Raw genomic sequence first — 19,779 nt, forward strand, 5'->3', positions numbered from 1 at the left:
TGAACCTGAACACACCACACACACGCATGCATACTCACACAAGCATGCACACCAATTATATATTTTTGCACTATCACAGACACCTTACACAATCCCTACAACAGCACACATACATCCAGAATGAATAAATCAATGAATCAAAGTACATAATTCACTGCAGTGCTTGGCAACACTTGCGGTGAAGGAAGCAGAAATACCTGCTATCGCAGGCCACACAGAAAAGTGAAATAAAAACCAGTGGAACATCATTATACATGTACACAAAGAAAATGGATTATGATATGATGTAAAAATGAATGGCCTGTATACACCATATAATCTTGACCCATAATGTGTTTCCAGCGATATTGATTACATACATAAAATAGAAATGGATATATACAAATACATACATACATACATACGATTCTACATAACATGCACACACAGACACATGTAAATGCAAGTCAATATCTGTTGCACCCCTACTTAAAGTTTACACACAAACACACACACACACATGCAAAACACACACACACACACTTTGTTTATTTGGTTTTAATGACAAATATGTTTCTGAATTACACACACACACACACACACACAATTGTATATGGTTTTAATGACAAGTATGATTCTAAATCTCTCACACATGCACACACACACACACACACAAGGTACACTCAAGATACAACCCAAACTCCATGCTCTTTCTAAGAGCAAGGTCATGATTGTGTGGGCCCCAGACCACATACCTTCACCACTCAAATCATCCCTCCTCGCGCTGCTTTTTGGACATCACCCACCCTGGGTACAGCATACACTCCTGTTGACATCCACCCCATCCCTGGGTACAGTACACACCTCTGGGGACATCCACCCCATCCCTGGGTACAGCACACACCTCTGGGGACATCCACCCCATCCCTGGGTACAGCACACACCTCTGGGGACATCCACCCCATCCCTGGGTACAGCACACACCTCTGGGGACATCCACCCACCCTGGGTACAGCACACACCCCTGGTGACATCCACCCACCCTGAGTACAGCACACACCCCTGGTGACATCCACCCACCCTGGGTACAGCACACACCTCTGGTGACATCCACCCACCCTGTGTACAGCACACACCTCTGGTGACATCCACCCACCCTGGGTACAGCACACACCCCTGGTGACATCCACCCACCCTGGGTACAGCACACACCTCTGGGGACATCCACCCCATCCCTGGGTACAGCACACACCTCTGGTGACATCCACCCACCCTGGGTACAGCACACACCCCTTGTGACATCCACCCACCCTGGGTACAGCACACACCTCTGGTGACATCCACCCCATCCCTGGGTACAGCACACACCCCTGGTGACATCCACCCCATCCCTGGGTACAGCACACACCTGTGGGGACATCCACCCACCCTGGGTACAGCACACACCTCTGGGGACATCCACCCCATCCCTGGGTACAGCACACACCCCTGGTGACATCCACCCCATCCCTGGGTACAGCACACACCTGTGGGGACATCCACCCACCCTGGGTACAGCACACACCTCTGTGGACATCCACCTACCCTGGGTACAGCACACACCTCTGGGGACATCCACCAACAAAATTGTACTTAAGAACTAAATAATCCCGTGCTGCCTGCGTAAATTCACCTTTCCAGTCGGTATAATACTGATTTCATTCTTTTTGAAATTTCATGACTGGTAAAAAACTGGAAAACATTCAATTTAGTATAATATACATGAAATTGAAAATGTGAGTTTGTTTCCTTTTGACCCAAAAGATCTCTCTTACATTCTGTACGGTAACTGTTATCTGCCACTGTCCAGCTCACAGGGGTAAAGGTCAGCATCAGCGCGGCAGTAATCAGTCAACGTCATTACATGTACCATTCTCGAAACGCTCTCTGGCGAGCTGCATTCCACGCTTGCATAATCTCCTTCACGTGCTGTCGCCTTGCGACTCTTTGTTGGACGCTCGCTCACGGCCAGAAGTGTGAATAATGATTATCAAAAATAAAACTCTAATGTTATTATGGTATACGAGGATCGACGTTAGACTGGATCAAGGCCTACCTTTCTGACCGCACCCAAATCGTCGTAGTTGACGGCGAAAAATCTGAGCCAGCACCTGTCATCAGCGGAGTCCCACAGGGGACAGTTCTAGGCCCCATCCTATTTCTGATTTACATCAACGATCTGCCTCAGAACATCAAGGCCAATATTAGATTGTTCGCTGATGACTGTATAGTCTACTCCACCATCAAGACAATCCAAGACTGTAAAATGCTCCAACGAGACCTCAACACCCTGTCTGACTGGGAACAGCGTTGGGGAATGGAATTCCACCCAGAAAAATGTAATGTCCTTACCTGTGCAACATCAAGGAACCCCATCAGCTACAACTACAAATTAAAAGGACACACCCTCGAGCATGTTGACAGCGCAAAATATCTCGGCGTCGACATAAGAAATGATCTAAACTGGAAAGAACATGTTACAAGAGTCACCAACAAAGCCAATAGCATGGTAGGCTTCCTAAAAAGGAATCTAAAAACATCCAATAAAACCACCAAAGCCAATGCCTACCAAACTCTTGTACGCCCGCACCTGGAGTATTGTTCATCAGTCTGGAGCCCGTACAAAGGTCAAAAGAACAAGATTGAAATGGTGCAAAGAAGAGCAGCACGTTATGTACACAGTGACTACGGGCGGACCAGCAGCGTAACACACATGCTGCAAGAACTAGGATGGGAATCCCTCGAATCACGGCGGAACAGACAAAGGCTGACCCTGATGTATAAATGGTCAACGGCATTGTAGACATCCCTCCAGACAAATTTCTCAAGAAAGGATCCGGCAGAACAAGATCAAATCATCGACACAAATTTGTCCATCTTAGCTCCTCCTCTGACCCTTATAAATACAGTTTTTTCCCATCAACCATCCCCGTCTGGAACTCCCTGCCTGCAACAGCAGCAGAGGCTCCCTCCTTGGCAGCTTTCAAGAGGGAGCTGAACAAGATCACAGTTTAGTCACACACACACCCCCCCCCCCCCCCCTTTTTTTTTTTTTTTTTTTTTTTTCCCCGGAGGGACGCTGCGAGTGACGGTGGGAGAGAGTATGTATACATGCTCTTTCTCATTGTCACCCCCTCCGGAGGAAAAGATAGGTCTAATTAGGTTTTAGTTAGGTATTTACGCCTCTGCGCACACAGGTCATTAATAGTCAGTAATGACGGCTGACCTTCCAATTTGAAGATTGAAGATTATGTTCCACCCACCTACAGTGGTTGATCTTATATCAGTGTGATCGGTATATTTTATTCTGATTTTATCCTAAAAGAACAGTTTTGTTGCACACAGTAATTTTGGATCATTTTTGTATCGACACTGAACCACTTCAGCACTGCTCTAAACTATATGTACAAATATATATATGTGCACGCCACGTTCCTGGCATCCGTCAGAGATCTTTCCCCACTTCCGCGGCAAATCAACGGAAGCACACCCCCACGCACACGGTTGAGTACAGTGTGCTGTATGCTGTGTGTGTGTGTGTGTGTGTGCATGTGTGTGTGTGTGTGTGGGGGGGGGGTGCTTTCAGCTCCTCCGCCAGGTATTTATTAGGTATTTATTGCACTCCCTATTTGTGAAGGGTGCAAATGTTGATTTTTGTTGGACACCATCCCATACTGGATTCCTTTATAACGACCAAGCAGACAGGGCAGCAAAAAGGGGAGCAAAGAATCCGTGATACAGATAGTTGAAAGTATATTGCCCATTGTCATGCAAGGAAATAAGCAATATACTAGAAAGAGACTTTTACAGGTGCTCGAATTCAAGCCTAAAACCTTGTCAGTTGACTCTCTCAGACTTTGGTCTGATTCGCAGACCAATTCTGAGTTTAGCTCTCAGACTATTATCAAATTCATTATGGACCAAGTATTGTTCTAACTAGTGTCAAGTGCATATGCTTTAGTAACCTGACAATTAAGCATATAATTTTTTGTTTGTTTGTTTGTTTTTTGTTTGTTTGTTTGTTTTTGTTTTGTTTTTTTTTTTACTGTAGCTTGATGAAGCCTTATGTACACGAAAGTGTGTCTTCACAAGTGACTGAGAACGTTGATGTTTTTGACTTTTTGCATTCATTAATTATCAGTTGTTTCGCTTGTCAGTTTAACAGCTTCTCTTTTACGAAGTCCTTTAAGTAATTTCCTGTAATTGTATTTAGATTTTTTTTCAAATTTCACCCTTATTTCACCCTCATTTGCCCAGTTTTCCCACAACCCTCCATTTATTCACTTCTCCCACCCCTTCTAACCGATAATACTCAAATGTATTCATCAGTAAATACTTTAACAAAATGTCTTCAATCACCGATATGTATGTCGGGACATTAAACAAAATTCCTCCCCCTATTCCCCCGCCATTGACCCCCGCCAGTATCTTACTCTACCTCGCTGTCCCCTCCCTGGCCCAGTATCCAACTTTCAATACTTCCCAACCAGTCCCACCACCCCACCCCTCAGTAGACCAGCACCAGCTTCCGGAATTTTTTACACTTCAATTATGATTAGATTCGGAAGCCGGCGAACAGAATAACATTACTACTCTCTCAGCCAGCATGAACGTTTGGTATGTTAATAATGTCGATTTATTAGGGGACAATTGTCTTTACGAGGGCACAGAAATGTTGTCGATGCTTGCGAGGTCGAGTTAAGTGAAGAAAATTGATTGAGAAAAGGAAGGCTCCTGGCCAGGGCCAAATAATTGTGCTGACTGGACTTACGTGATGAGACAACTTGAGCAAGACCGCGAGGCAGACTCAAGTGAGGACGACTTTTGACGCCATACATCATTGTTTCTTTTGAAATTGAATATGATGATGAGGATAAATGTGTTCAGTTCCATTGTTTGTACAGCTGGCTGAGGCAACAATGTCGGTTTTAATCCGATATTATGAACCTTAATTGTCCCTTCATTCCTAATTTCGGACGTATACATTTATTGCGTAAATGCTTCAAATGAAAGTGCAGTGAATTTCCATGTTGCTGGGCATGGATTTTTGCGCCGGAAGATTTTCACAGGATCAATTTGGGGCCCTGTTCTGTTTGTGTGCAAAGTATGAAAACTATACTATTTGCCCACCATCAGTGATAATCTCTATTTACACTGCACTGACTGGTGTTTGATGTGTGGGAAACGTTGACTGCAGATGAGGAATGAAGAAGTTCAAGAACAAGAACAACCACGATAAGAAGAACAAATGAAAACTTTGTTCTGGTTCTAACTGTCTACCGTCAAGTTCAGTACAGTTTCATTTCTTTTTTTTTTTTTTCTTTTTCTTTTTTTACAAGTTTCATACTTGGTCATTATGTTCTGAAGGGTGCTGATAATCATTATTTTGAAAAAAAACACACAAAAACAACGTGGATAAACTTGGGATTGCGGCCAAATTTTGCTGGACCTGGTCGAGTTTCATTTCTTTCTTTCTTTTTTTTTTTTTTTTTTTTTTTAAAGTTTCACACTTGGTCATATGCTCCGAAGGGTGCCGATAACCATCACTTTGAAAAAAAATAATGTGGTTAAAGTTTGCGGCCAAATTTTGCTGGACTTGGTCAGGATCACGGGTGGCTTAATTGGTTTACGTGGCATCCCAGTACTCCAGTGCGGACGGTTCAAGTACTGGCCGTCCGATGCCGCCCAGAGAAACTTCAGGTTCCCTACTCCTGCACTGACTCCAACAGGCACTCCTTCTTCCTTTCAGCTGTCCGCCTATGGAACCAGATTCCAGACCATATTGTCTCAGCCATTTCCCCTCAGTCTTTCACTGAGACCAGGCCTGACGCCTGCATGGTTGCGAGCTTACAGGCTCAGAAAAGATTTCCAGGACTTGTTTTCCTTCTGACTGATGCTGTGTGTGGCCCGGGTTTCCCTGGCTGAACTAGGGGACTTAAAGGTCGTACACAGACATCAGTCTCGTAGAGCGCACCCCTCCATTTGGACTGCTGCCCTGTACAGGGATTACCACGGGATTACAGACAATATGAAACTGTGGACAGTACTACTAGCAATTACGGAGTGCGACCAGTGCTTGTCACATTACCAAAAATGCATTGTGTATGAAAGTCATCTCCCCTGAATCGCATTCACTTCCTGCTCTGTCTGCAATTTATCCTGTCCAAAAAACTGAAAGCAGCGTCAAGAATGAGTTTCTTCTGAGTTTACTGTGGTACGTACACAAACAGAGGAATTCGAATATATGTAGTTGACAGTGTTGTTCATTATAGAACAGTAATCTGGTTAATTTAGTAATGGAAATGATCGTGATGACAATGTTATTTCACGTGATTCAGTTTATTTCAACACTCCACTGTCGACTCATCGTCACTGTCACTTGTGTCAGTATGAGAACGACATCAGCAGGCTGCGATCAATACATTCAGTTATTTTCTATAATGATATGAATAGTTGTTGTTTTTTGTTTGTTTGTTTGTTGTTTTTTTCTTTGCTTTAATATTGATTCTAATTTTCTTGATTGTGTCAACGTACATTTTCTTTGATTGTGTTAACATCCGTTTTCTTTCATTTGTGTGTGTGTGTGTGTGTGTGTGTGTGTGTGTGTGTGTGTGTGTGTAACGCGTGTTTTACTGCTTCGGAATGATGGTACCATGATTAGATCAGCTGATCAAGATTCCTACTAGTAGTAGTGCTACTACTGTTGTACGACGACATTTGATCACATGTTCAGAAAGTTCCCATTTCAGTTGATTTAATTGATCGTTTTGCTGTCATCATTTAATGTGATTTTTTTCATTGCAGTTTTATATGCAGATCAGCTGGCTACAGTTTTGCTATGTTTGTGAAGTGTTCAAAAGCCAGTTGCTTAAAGCATTGGATGTTTAATAATATTGATAATTTAGGGCATTACTGTTGCATTGGATTACATTGCTGTCAGACATCTGCTAAGCAGATGTGGGGTAGTGCATGGATTTGTCTGAATGCAGTGATACCTCCTTGAGAAATTGAAACTGAAACTGATATTTGGTGTCATATTCACTACCATGTCAAACTGATGCAAACTAGGCCTGTTGGTTTGCTCTGTTCTGCCAAATTTTGCAACTAACTGAGTGGAAAGATGCACAGCCAAGTCTTAATTTATGCTCAATGCTTGGCTTGTCAACAGAGACTGACAACAGCATACAGTTGGGCCAACAGCAAAGTAAGAGATGCATGATCAATAGTTTCTCTACTGCATTGGGAAATCATTCATACTATAGCATAGTGAAGTTCGTCTTAAGTCAGGATCTTTTCAGTTTGTGAATGCTATGACTTTTAAACTTGGAAGCAAGATTGCAGTGGCTAGTACTGTGGCTTTGGGAGCTAGTTGGTCTTTGGGTATCATCCCATCACTGACTGTCCTAAACTGGATAAAGCCCTCTTAGCCAAGAGAGTTGGGATGTAACTTGGGCAAGACACTGTCCACCATAAGCAAATTCTAGCCCGGATAAAAGGGATAGTAGTTGCGTTCTTTGCTATTCTGATGGTAATAGTCAAATACAACTGACTGTAATACAGTTTTGGTAGTATTTAACAACAATGGTAGTGATGATGGTGGTGATATTAGTATTATTGTTGTTCTTATGGCTTGAGTTGTTTAGAGCTATGAGTTGGTGATCCCATTGGGAACAGTTCCCATCAATTCCCACTCCCAGTGTCCCTCTTGCCTCAAGCCCCCACCCCCAAACTGCCCCCACCATCTTGTCCACCTTTTCCTCAGCTCCTGTTACCACCTCTTCAGCCAGGCATTCAGGTGCCTTTTGGTGCACCCACCCCCACCCCCACCATCCTTCCCTTCACCAAGAAGACGGGTACAATTTTCATTTGTACAGATCCACAATTCTCATTTAGACTACTCAGTACTTGGGATCAGAGGAAAAGACATTATTTGAAAAAAAAAGTATTGAAGAATATTTTCAGAGCAGCTTTATTTATAAAAGAAGACAAACAAATAGTAATGTTTTAAGTTTCTCCCTCCTTTCACCACTCCCTTCAGTTCTCCTTATTCCCCCCAACCCCCCAAACCCCATGCCCACCTCCCCCCTTTTCCAGCCCTCTGCCATGCCCCCAACCCCCACCCACCACCCAAACTTTATATTTTCATAAATTTTAACAGTTTGATGCCGTTCTTTACTTTCCCTACAATCTTTTGAATTAATAGCATTATCAAGAAAGGCTTATGTCCAGAAATAATAGTTTCTTTTTAAAAATTGTGAATCTTGTCTTTCAGTTAAATGAATTATGATAGGAAATTGAAACATATCAGGGTATCACATATCTGCAGGACTCTTGCAAAGGTTTATTGCAAACCAAAATGTTGGTGAAAATAAGGCTGTATCTGCCGTAAAGTTTGGTTTCCAGTCTTTTTGTGTGTGGCACTGAAGTAAACTTTCGCTCCTCTCAAAAAAAAAAAAAAGGAAAAAAAAGAAAAGAAAAAAAGAAAAGCAGGTTGACACTGTCAGTCTTGCAAGCTGTAGACTGTTGACTTGTGGGCCTCTCACAGCATGATTTATATCTTAGCCACACACAGCAGGTTGATGACCATGTAGTGTGTCATTTCCATTTTAAAAGCATTAGGAAAACACATATCTATATTGTTCAAGAAAGTTTTCAAAAGTCCCAGGGATCTGCTTGATGAACATACAGAGTGTACTTGCCATTTTCAAAGGGTCAGGGACGCATATTTATTCACTATTAGAAGCCCTGTTTGTGATGGCTGAACAGTGCAGCCTTTCTTGAGGAGCAGTATGTGTTGTAGACCTCATGTCAGACAGCTGTTGAAACGTGTTGTAGACCTCATGACAGACAGCTGTTGAAACGTGTTGTAGACCTCATGTCAGACAGCTGTTGAAACTGATCATCAGCAACATGGTCCATGTCTGGTGTGTAGTTCACTTCTCTTCTGCTGGCTTCATCCCTGTTGATGGCCCTGCTAACCGGAACTCTCTGAGGTATTAGCTGACAGTCAGACATGCAGGGTAGTAGTTTTAGACTTTGTCCAGCAGCACGGCTTTGGCCAAGTCAGGACAGGACTTGTCACGTTCACTTTGGATTCCACAGCTGACATAGCAGAAACTCAACGTCAAGCCAGTTAGCATTGGTGTTAGAACTAAACATACTCAGCTTATTGTTCACAAGGTGATTTAAGTTTGGCTTATCACTGCAGCACAGTAGAGAGAGAGGAGGAACAAGTTGAACATGATGAGATCGAACAAGATCATGGCTGCACACAGACACTTTGATATATATATATATAGATGTACACACACACACACACACACACACACACACACACACACACACATACACATTATATATTTTGCTATTTGCCAAGAACATGGCTGCATACACACACACACACACACACACACACACACACACACACACACACACACACACACACACTCACACAAAAAAAAAAGAAAAAAAAAGAAAAAAGGAAAGATATATATATACACATATACGTGCCATACAGTGACACACACATACACATGTTGTGCACAGGTTATCAGGCATTAGGTGACTGGCGCACAGTTGGTTCAGAATATTAGAAAATGAAGGAACCAGTAGGACAGTAGCTTTCCAATTAAAACCCCACAATACAAATTGTTTCCTTTTGTCACACTGAGTGGAAGGGGAACAAGCAATATATATAATCTTCCCAGCACTTGTTGCAGTACATTTGCACTTCCTGGTTGTTACACAAAGGGACCCACCACCATTCATGACCTGCTGGGGACAGAATGGTGAAGGTTCCAGTTACAGCCAGCATATGCTGAATGGGTTTAAGACCTGTGGAAAAAGTATCAGATTTGTGTGTGTGTGTGTGTGTGGGGGGGGGGGGGGGGGGGGGGGGGGGGTGAGTGTGTGTGTGTGTGTTGTTTTGTTTTTGAGTTATGAAGGTCTGAAAATGAACTGTGATTTTGACCACAGTGGGCAGCTGATGATCACAACTAGTGGGACAGCAATTTGTAAGAATTTGTTTTGTCTACAAGGACAGCAGTTAGTATAACTTTGAAATTTGTTACTCCATGAGACATATACTTGGGGGAGAAAAAGAAAGGAAGAAAGGAATTTGTAACCAGCAAACTACTCCTGTCATAAGAGTGTCACACTGTTATTTGTCTCATAAAAAAAAGAGAACACCAGACTCTGCATCATTTTCCTCTCTCATTCAGTGTATGCATATGTGTACATGCATGTTTGTGTAATACATATGTCAACATGAATATATATGAGACAGAGAGAGAGAAAGGGGAAAGAGAGAGAGAGACAGACAGGCAGACAGACAGACACAGAGTGAGTGAGAGAGAGAGAGAGAGAGAGAGAGAGAGAGAGTGCACATGAATATGAATTATGATATATATATATATATATATATATATATATATATATATAAAGTTGATAACAGTGGAAGAATACAAATGCAGTTGAATATAAACAAACACTTAGCAAAACATAGCAAAATAGACATTTAAAAAAGAAACATAAAAAAATATATAAATAATCAGGGATTGTAAGGGGAAGATAGAAGGAGACTATAAATCCTTCTGAGACCACAACTGGGGGCCATTTATTTTTCAGTGAGAGCACCAGTTGTAAGCCTGGTAATTGGTATGATAGCAGTTTGGTCTCCACAGATTGTTTGGATACCTCAGTTTTGCCTTCTAACTATCACCACCCATGGCAGGTGATCCAGAGATAGCAGTCACAGTTTAGTGATGTTCTCAATGTCAGTGGGAGAAATACCACAGTCCAGTGACTTCCCAGCAGCCCATTACGGGTGATGTGAAGAACATAGACTTCCCAACAGCCCATTACGGGTGATGTGAAGAACATAGACTTCCCAGCAGCCCATTACGGGTGATGTGAAGAACATAGACTTCCCAGCAGTCCATTAAGGGTGATGTGAAGAACATAGACTTCCCACCAGCCCATTAAGGGTGATGTAAAGAACATAGACTTCCCACCAGCCCATTAAGGGTGATGTGAAGAACATAGACTTCCCAGCAGTCCATTAAGGGTGATGTAAAGAACATAGACTTCCCATCAGCCCATTAAGGGTGATGTAAAGAACAGAGACTTCCCAACAGCCCATTACGGGTGATGTGAAGAACATAGACTTCCCATCAGCCCATTAAGGGTGATGTAAAGAACATAGACTTCCCATCAGCCCATTAAGGGTGATGTAAAGAACATAGACTTCCCATCAGCCCATTAAGGGTGATGTAAAGAACATAGACTTCCCATCAGCCCATTACGGGTGATGTGAAGAACATAGACTTCCCAGCAGTCCATTACGGGTGATGTGAAGAACATAGACTTCCCAGCAGTCCATTACGGGTGATGTGAAGAACATAGACTTCCCAGCAGTCCATTACGGGTGATGTGAAGAACATAGACTTCCCAGCAGTCCATTACGGGTGATGTGAAGAATAGGAAGAAGAGAAGGTGATAAGATATGTAGTGAAAAAGAAAAAAAGGAAAGAAAAGTAAATACTGAACAACTTCTTCCTTGTCTTCAGTTTCTTCAGTTTTAGAGTTATGCATGCGTGTGAATGACTGGTGTGAAAGTGCTTAGATCTGTCTCTGCACAAGATTCAGTGCTATATGAATACTATTAATAATATTATTATTATTAACTGAACGCAAGGGAGGTCAGGTCAGCTGTATCAAAACCCAGATGTGTTTGTGTGTAATGTTGATGTGTGTGTGATAGCGAATTGGTGTTTAATGGTGATGTGGTGTGTGTGATGTTGATATGGCGTCTGTGTCATGTTGGTGTCATGTTGATGGTGTGTCTATCAAGTTGGCTTGATGTTTGCCATGTTGATGCTGTGTGTATGTTGTTGATGTGATGTGTCTCATGTTGATATGGTGTGTGTGTGTCATTTTGATGTGATGTGTGTGTGTGTGTGTGTGTGATGTAGATGTGTGGTGTTTTGATGTGGTGTGTTGCGTGTTGATGCAGTGTGTGTTATGTTGGTGTGATGTGTGTGTGTGTGTGTGTGTGTGTGTGTGTGTGTGTGTGTGATGTAGATATGTGGTGTGTGTTGTTTTGATGTGGTGTGTTGCATGTTGATGCAGTGTGTGTGTCATGTTGGTGTGGTGTGTGTGTATGTGTGTGTGTGTGTGTGTGTGTGTGTGTGTGTGTGTGTGTGTAGATGTCTGTGTCATGTTGATGTGGTATGTGTGTGTGTGTGTCATGTTGTCTGTGTCATGTTGGTGTGGTGTGGTGTGTGTGTGTCTGTGTGTGTGTGTGTGTGTGTGTGTGTGATATGTAGATGTATGTGTCATGTTGATGTGGTGTGTGTGTGTCATGTTGATGTGGTGTGTGTGTGTGTGTGTGTGTGTGATGTAGATGTGTGTGTCATGTTGGTGTGGTGTGTGTGTGTGTGTGTGTGTGTGTGATATGTAGATGTATGTGTCATGTTGATGTGGGGTGTGTGTGTGTGTGTGTGTGTGTGTGTGTGATGTAGATGTGTGTGTCATGTTGGTGTGGTGTGTGTGTGTGTGTGTGTGTGATATGTAGGTGTATGTGTGATGTTGATGTGGTGTGTGTGTGTGTGTGTGTGTGTGTGTGTGTGATGTTGATGTGGTGTGTGTGTGTGTGTGATATGTAGATGTATATGTGTCATGTTGATGTGGTGTGTGTTATGTTTATGAGGTTTATATGTCTTGTTGGTTTGTGGTATGATATTGATGAGATATGTGTCATGTTGACGGGCATGTCATGTTGATGCATAATGTTGAAGTGGCATGTGCCTTGTTGACATTGGGTCTTGTTGATGTGTATGTGTATGATGCTGGTGTGGTGTGGTCATTTTGGTGTGGTGTCAATTTAATGTGGTGTGTGTGTTGGTGATGTGATGTGTGTTATGTTGATGTGTCATGTGTCTTGTTGATGTGATGTGTGTTATGTTGACATTTGGGTCTTGTTGATGTGATGTGTGTCATGTTGATGTGTGTTTGTCATGTTGATGTGTATATGTATGATGCTGATGTGGTGTGGTCATTTTGGTGTGGCGTCAATTTAATGTGGTGTGTGTGTTGTTGATGTGATGTGTGTTATGTTGACGTGTCATGTGTGTTGTCGATGTGATGTGTGTCATGTTGATGTGTCATGTGTCTTGTTGATGTGAGGTGTGTTATGTTGACGTGTCATGTGTCTTGTTGATGTGATGTGTGTGTGTGTGTGATGTTGATGTGTCATGTGTGTTGTTGATGTGATGTGTGTCATGTTGACGTGCCATGTGTGTTGTTGATGTGATGTGTGTCATGTTGACGTGCCATGTGTGTTGTTGATGTGATGTGTGTCATGTTGACATGTCATGTGTGTTGTTGATGTGATGTGTGTCATGTTGATGTGCCATGTGTGTTGTTGATGTGATGTGTGTCATGTTGACATGTCATGTGTGCTGTTGATGGGATGTGTGTCATGTTGACGTGCCATGTGTGTTGTTGTGATGTGTGTCATGTTGACATGTCATGTGTGTTGTTGATGTGATGTGTGTCATGTTGACGTGCCATGTGTGTTGTTGATGTGATGTGTGTCATGTTGACATGTCATGTGTCTTGTTGATGTGATGTGTGTCATGTTGACATGCCATGTGTGCTGTTGATGTGATGTGTGTCATGTTGACATGCCATGTGTGTTGTTGATGTGATGTGTGTCATGTTGATGTGCCATGTGTGTTGTTGATGTGATGTGTGTCATGTTGACATGTCATGTGTGTTGTTGATGGGATGTGTGTCATGTTGATGTGTCTTGCTGATGTGATGTGTGTCATGTTTATGTGTCATGTGTCTTGTTGATGTGATGTGTGTCATGTTGACGTGCCATGTGTGTTGTTGATGTGATGTGTGTCATGTTGATGTGCCATGTGTGTTGTTGATGTGATGTGTGTCATGTTGATGTGCCATGTGTGTTGTTGATGTGATGTGTGTCATGTTGACGTGCCATGTGTGTTGTTGATGTGATGTGTGTGTGTGTGTGTGTGTGTGTGTGTGATGTTGATGTGTCATGTGTGCTGTTGATGGGATGTGTGTCATGTTGACGTGCCATGTGTGTTGTTGATGGGATGTGTGTCATGTTGACGTGTCATGTGTGTTGTTGATGTGATGTGTGTCATGTTGACGTGCCATGTGTGTTGTTGATGCGATGTGTGTCATGTTGACGTGCCATGTGTGTTGTTGATGTGATGTGTGCCATGTTGACGTGCCATGTGTGTTGTTGATGTGATGTGTGTCATGTTGACGTGCCATGTGTGTTGTTGATGTGATGTGTGTCATGTTGATGTGCCATGTGTGTTGTTGATGTGATGTGTGTCATGTTGACGTGCCATGTGTGTTGTTGATGTGATGTGTGTCATGTTGATGTGCCAGGTGTGTTGTTGATGTGATGTGTGTCATGTTGACATGTCATGTGTGTTGTTGATGTGATGTGTGTCATGTTGACATGCCATGTGTGTTGTTGTGATGTGTGTCATGTTGATGTGTCATGTGTGCTGTTGATGGGATGTGTGTCATGTTGACGTGCCATGTGCGTTGTTGATGTGATGTGTGTCATGTTGACATGTCATGTGTGCTGTTGATGGGATGTGTGTCATGTTGACGTGCCATGTGTGTTGTTCCAGATCTCCGTCTTTGACCATGGGAAACCTTCTGCGCATTCTGATCAACCCCGACCCACCTTCCAAAGGGGCCGACATCTTTGTGGATTTTGAAAGTAATTGTGGATGTGTCTGTTCCTGTCTCTGTCTGTCTGCAGAATAACCAGCAGCTGTGGCTGATTGTAATGTTGTCCATAAGTTTTGGACAGGGTTGCAGCAGACCTTGATGGAGAGGTGCCAGCACTGTGAGAACTTTGAAATAGATCAGAAACCTGTTTTATTTTGGTATGAAAAAATAATTTACAAACAGATAAAGTGGTGGATCTGGTTCTACATTTAGCTAAATTCTGTATCAACAGATGCAAGTTGCACAATTTTCAGCCAGTTATATGAGCTTTTCTTGCTATTCTGAGAAAAGGATATACTGATGAACATTACTTAGCAAATATTAACAGTTTGAAAAGACAGTCTGAGGAATGCTGGCACGTCTACCTTCTTATCATTAATTATTAGTTTCTTTTTTCTCTGTCCACTATAGTCTTTGCTGTTACATATTTATTGTTACCTGCTCCCTTATTGACATGAAGTAGCATGTTTACCTACAATGTGTGTTTACCAACACTTTAGGCACTTGCTCTGGTACAGCAAGACTTTTCCTTTTCATCTTAATTTTTTGTGTGTGAACATCTGTTTGCATAAAACAAGCATGAAATGGTGAGACTCAGAAAATTGAGGCATCCATTCAATGTGGATGCGGTGTGCGTGTGTGTGTGGAGGGGGGTTGTTGGGTGGGGTGGGGGGGGGGGTTAGGAGGATGGATGTTTGATTGGGGAGTGTGAAAAAGAAGTGGATCATGTAGTCTGGGAATGGGAAGTGAAGGCATACTTCTCTATTGTCTGTGGAACATTTAGAAGTGGATCATGTAGTCCATTGAAGGCATACTTCTCTATTGTCTGTGGAACATTTAGAAGTGGATCATGTAGTCCAGTGAAGGCATACTTCTCTATTGTCCATGGAACATTTAGAAGTGGATCATGTAGTCCGGTGAAGGCATACTTCTCTATTGTCCATGGAACATTTAGAAGTTGATCATGTAGTCCATTGAAAGCATACTTCTCTGTTGTCTATGGAACATTTAGAAGTTGATCATGTAGTCCATTGAAAGCATACTTCTCTGTTGTCTATTGAAGTTGGAACATTTAGAAGTGGATCATGTAGTCCATTGAAGGCATACTTCTCTGTTGTCTATGGAACATTTAGAAGTGGATCATGTAGTCCATTGAAAGCATACTTCTCTATTGTCCATGGAACATTTAGAAGTGGATCATGTAGTCCATTGAAGGCATACTTCTCTGTTGTCTATGGAACATTTAGAAGTTGATCATGTAGTCCATTGAAGGCATACTTCTCTGTTGTCTATGGAACATTTAGAAGTGGATCATGTAGTCCATTGAAAGCATACTTCTCTATTGTCTATGGAACATTTAGAAGTGGATCATGTAGTCCATTGAAAGCATACTTCTCTATTGTCTATGGAACATTTAGAAGTGGATCATGTAGTCCATTGAAAGCATACTTCTCTATTGTCTATGGAACATTTAGAAGTTGATCATGTAGTCCAGTGAAGGCATACTTCTCTGTTGTCTATGGAACATTTAGAAGTGGATCATGTAGTCCATTGAAAGCATACTTCTCTATTGTCTATGGAACATTTAGAAGTGGATCATGTAGTCCATTGAAAGCATACTTCTCTGTTGTCTATTGAAGTTGGAACATTTAGAAGTTGATCATGTAGTCCAGTGAAGGCATACTTCTCTATTGTCTGTGGAACATTTAGAAGTTGATCATGTAGTCCATTGAAAGCATACTTCTCTATTGTCTATGGAAGTTGGAACATTTAGAAGTGCATCATGTAGTCCATTGAAGGCATACTTCTCTGTTGTCTATTGAAGTTGGAACATTTAGAAGTGGATCATGTAGTCCATTGAAGGCATACTTCTCTGTTGTCTGTGGAACATTTAGAAGTGGATCATGTAGTCCATTGAAGGCATACTTCTCTATTGTCTGTGGAACATTTAGAAGTGGATCATGTAGTCCAGTGAAGGCATACTTCTCTATTGTCCATGGAACATTTAGAAGTGGATCATGTAGTCCGGTGAAGGCATACTTCTCTATTGTCCATGGAACATTTAGAAGTTGATCATGTAGTCCATTGAAAGCATACTTCTCTGTTGTCTATGGAACATTTAGAAGTTGATCATGTAGTCCATTGAAAGCATACTTCTCTGTTGTCTATTGAAGTTGGAACATTTAGAAGTGGATCATGTAGTCCATTGAAGGCATACTTCTCTGTTGTCTATGGAACATTTAGAAGTGGATCATGTAGTCCATTGAAGGCATACTTCTCTGTTGTCTATGGAACATTTAGAAGTTGATCATGTAGTCCATTGAAAGCATACTTCTCTATTGTCTATGGAACATTTAGAAGTGGATCATGTAGTCCATTGAAAGCATACTTCTCTATTGTCTATGGAACATTTAGAAGTGGATCATGTAGTCCATTGAAAGCATACTTCTCTATTGTCTATGGAACATTTAGAAGTTGATCATGTAGTCCAGTGAAGGCATACTTCTCTGTTGTCTATGGAACATTTAGAAGTTGATCATGTAGTCCAGTGAAGGCATACTTCTCTGTTGTCTATGGAACATTTAGAAGTGGATCATGTAGTCCAGTGAAGGCATACTTCTCTGTTGTCTATGGAACATTTAGAAGTGGATCATGTAGTCCATTGAAAGCATACTTCTCTATTGTCTATGGAACATTTAGAAGTGGATCATGTAGTCCATTGAAAGCATACTTCTCTGTTGTCTATTGAAGTTGGAACATTTAGAAGTTGATCATGTAGTCCAGTGAAGGCATACTTCTCTATTGTCTGTGGAACATTTAGAAGTTGATCATGTAGTCCATTGAAAGCATACTTCTCTATTGTCTATGGAAGTTGGAACATTTAGAAGTGCATCATGTAGTCCATTGAAGGCATACTTCTCTGTTGTCTATTGAAGTTGGAACATTTAGAAGTGGATCATGTAGTCCAGTGAAGGCATACTTCTCTATTGTCTGTGGAACATTTAGAAGTTGATCATGTAGTCCATTGAAAGCATACTTCTCTATTGTCTATGGAAGTTGGAACATTTAGAAGTGCATCATGTAGTCCATTGAAGGCATACTTCTCTGTTGTCTATTGAAGTTGGAACATTTAGAAGTGGATCATGTAGTCCATTGAAGGCATACTTCTCTGTTGTCTATGGAACATTTAGAAGTTGATCATGTAGTCCGGTGAAGGCATACTTCTCTGTTGTCTATGGAACATTTAGAAGTGGATCCTGTAGTCCATTGAAGGCATACTTCTCTATTGTCTATGGAACATTTAGAAGTGGATCATGTCGTCCAGTGAAGGCATACTTCTCTATTGTCTATGCAACATTTAGAAGTGGATCATGTAGTCCATTGAAGGCATACTTCTCTGTTGTCTATGGAACATTTAGAAGTGGATCATGTAGTCCATTGAAAGCATACTTCTCTATTGTCTATGGAACATTTAGAAGTGGATCATGTAGTCCATTGAAAGCATACTTCTCTATTGTCTATGGAACATTTAGAAGTTGATCATGTAGTCCATTGAAAGCATACTTCTCTATTGTCTATGGAACATTTAGAAGTTGATCATGTAGTCCATTGAAGGCATACTTCTCTGTTGTCTATGGAACATTTAGAAGTTGATCATGTAGTCCATTGAAAGCATACTTCTCTATTGTCTATGGAACATTTAGAAGTTGATCATGTAGTCCATTGAAGGCATACTTCTCTGTTGTCTATGGAACATTTAGAAGTGGATCATGTAGTCCATTGAAAGCATACTTCTCTGTTGTCTATGGAACATTTAGAAGTGGATCATGTAGTCCGGTGAAGGCATACTTCTCTATTGTCTATGGAACATTTAGAAGTTGATCATGTAGTCCAGTGAAGGCATACTTCTCTGTTGTCTATGGAACATTTAGAAGTGGATCATGTAGTCCATTGAAAGCATACTTCTCTATTGTCTATGGAACATTTAGAAGTGGATCATGTAGTCCATTGAAGGCATACTTCTCTATTATTGTCTATGGAACATTTAGAAGTGGATCATGTAGTCCATTGAAAGCATACTTCTCTATTATCTGTGGAACATTTAGAAGTGGATCATGTAGTCCGGTGAAGGCATACTTCTCTATTGTCTATGGAACATTTAGAAGTGGATCATGTAGTCCATTGAAAGCATACTTCTCTATTGTCTGTGGAACATTTATGATAATGATGGTGATGGTTATGATGGTGATGATTATGATGGTGATGTTTATGATGATGATGGTGATGATTATGATGGTGATGATTATGATGGTGATGTGTCTGTGTCGTCTGTTTATCTGTTTCTTTTTTCTGTATTTTTTTCTTGCTTGGTTGGAATGTATATACTTGTGGAATGAAAGTTAAAGTATTAATTAAAAAACAAAAACAAAACAAGCAGCCATGGCATGATCATGATGATGGGCAATTTGTGTCTCTTCATTTTTTCTTCTCTTTTTTATTCTCTCTCTCTCTCTCTCTCTCTCTCTCTCTCTCTCTCTCTCTCTCTCTTTGTTTTTTATGTGTGGTAATTCCTGGTACGATTTCATCCTGATCTCATCTATCTCCCTGCCTACTTCCATCTGTGCCCCCCACTGTTAACTTCACATCAGAACTTCTTGTTCTTGTTCCATCTGCCCCTCACCCTGTTTCCTTCATCATTCATTTTTGTGTGTTTCAAACCAGTCCTGTGTTCCAAGAAATGGTCCAGAATCTGTGGATAGTGTGGTTTTTGTTGTTGCTGTTTTGTCTAGAACTGCAGCAGCTGGATGGGAATGTCAGAGGTTGTTTCCTTAAAAAAAAAAAAAAAAAAAAAAAAATATATATATATATATAAACAGTATCATCTTCTTCTGGAAAATCTGTGCTAGAAGATCTCTATTTTCTGTTATCTCTTTGCTTTTTTTGTTGTTGTTTTTTTGTTTTTGTTTTGTTTCTTTTTTT

At 41.4% G+C, this 19,779-nt stretch overlaps 1 protein-coding gene across 2 annotated transcripts in view; it reads left to right on the top strand.

Annotated features, from left to right (window-relative positions):
* The first annotated feature begins 6,122 nt into the window (after positions 1–6,122).
* LOC143294820 (CYFIP-related Rac1 interactor B-like) overlaps positions 6,123–19,779 on the top strand; it is a 54,378-nt gene continuing 40,721 nt past the window's right edge. For both annotated transcript variants that reach the window (XM_076606317.1, XM_076606318.1), the window contains exons 1-2: positions 6,123–6,232; positions 14,697–14,788. In XM_076606317.1, the coding sequence (XP_076462432.1) occupies positions 14,713–14,788 (76 nt within the window). In that variant the 5' untranslated portion in view covers positions 6,123–6,232; positions 14,697–14,712. The remainder of the gene's footprint in view (positions 6,233–14,696; positions 14,789–19,779) is intronic.

The sequence above is a fragment of the Babylonia areolata genome, chromosome 20 (genome assembly GCF_041734735.1).
Source record: "Babylonia areolata isolate BAREFJ2019XMU chromosome 20, ASM4173473v1, whole genome shotgun sequence".
Lineage (NCBI taxonomy): Eukaryota > Metazoa > Mollusca > Gastropoda > Neogastropoda > Buccinidae > Babylonia > Babylonia areolata.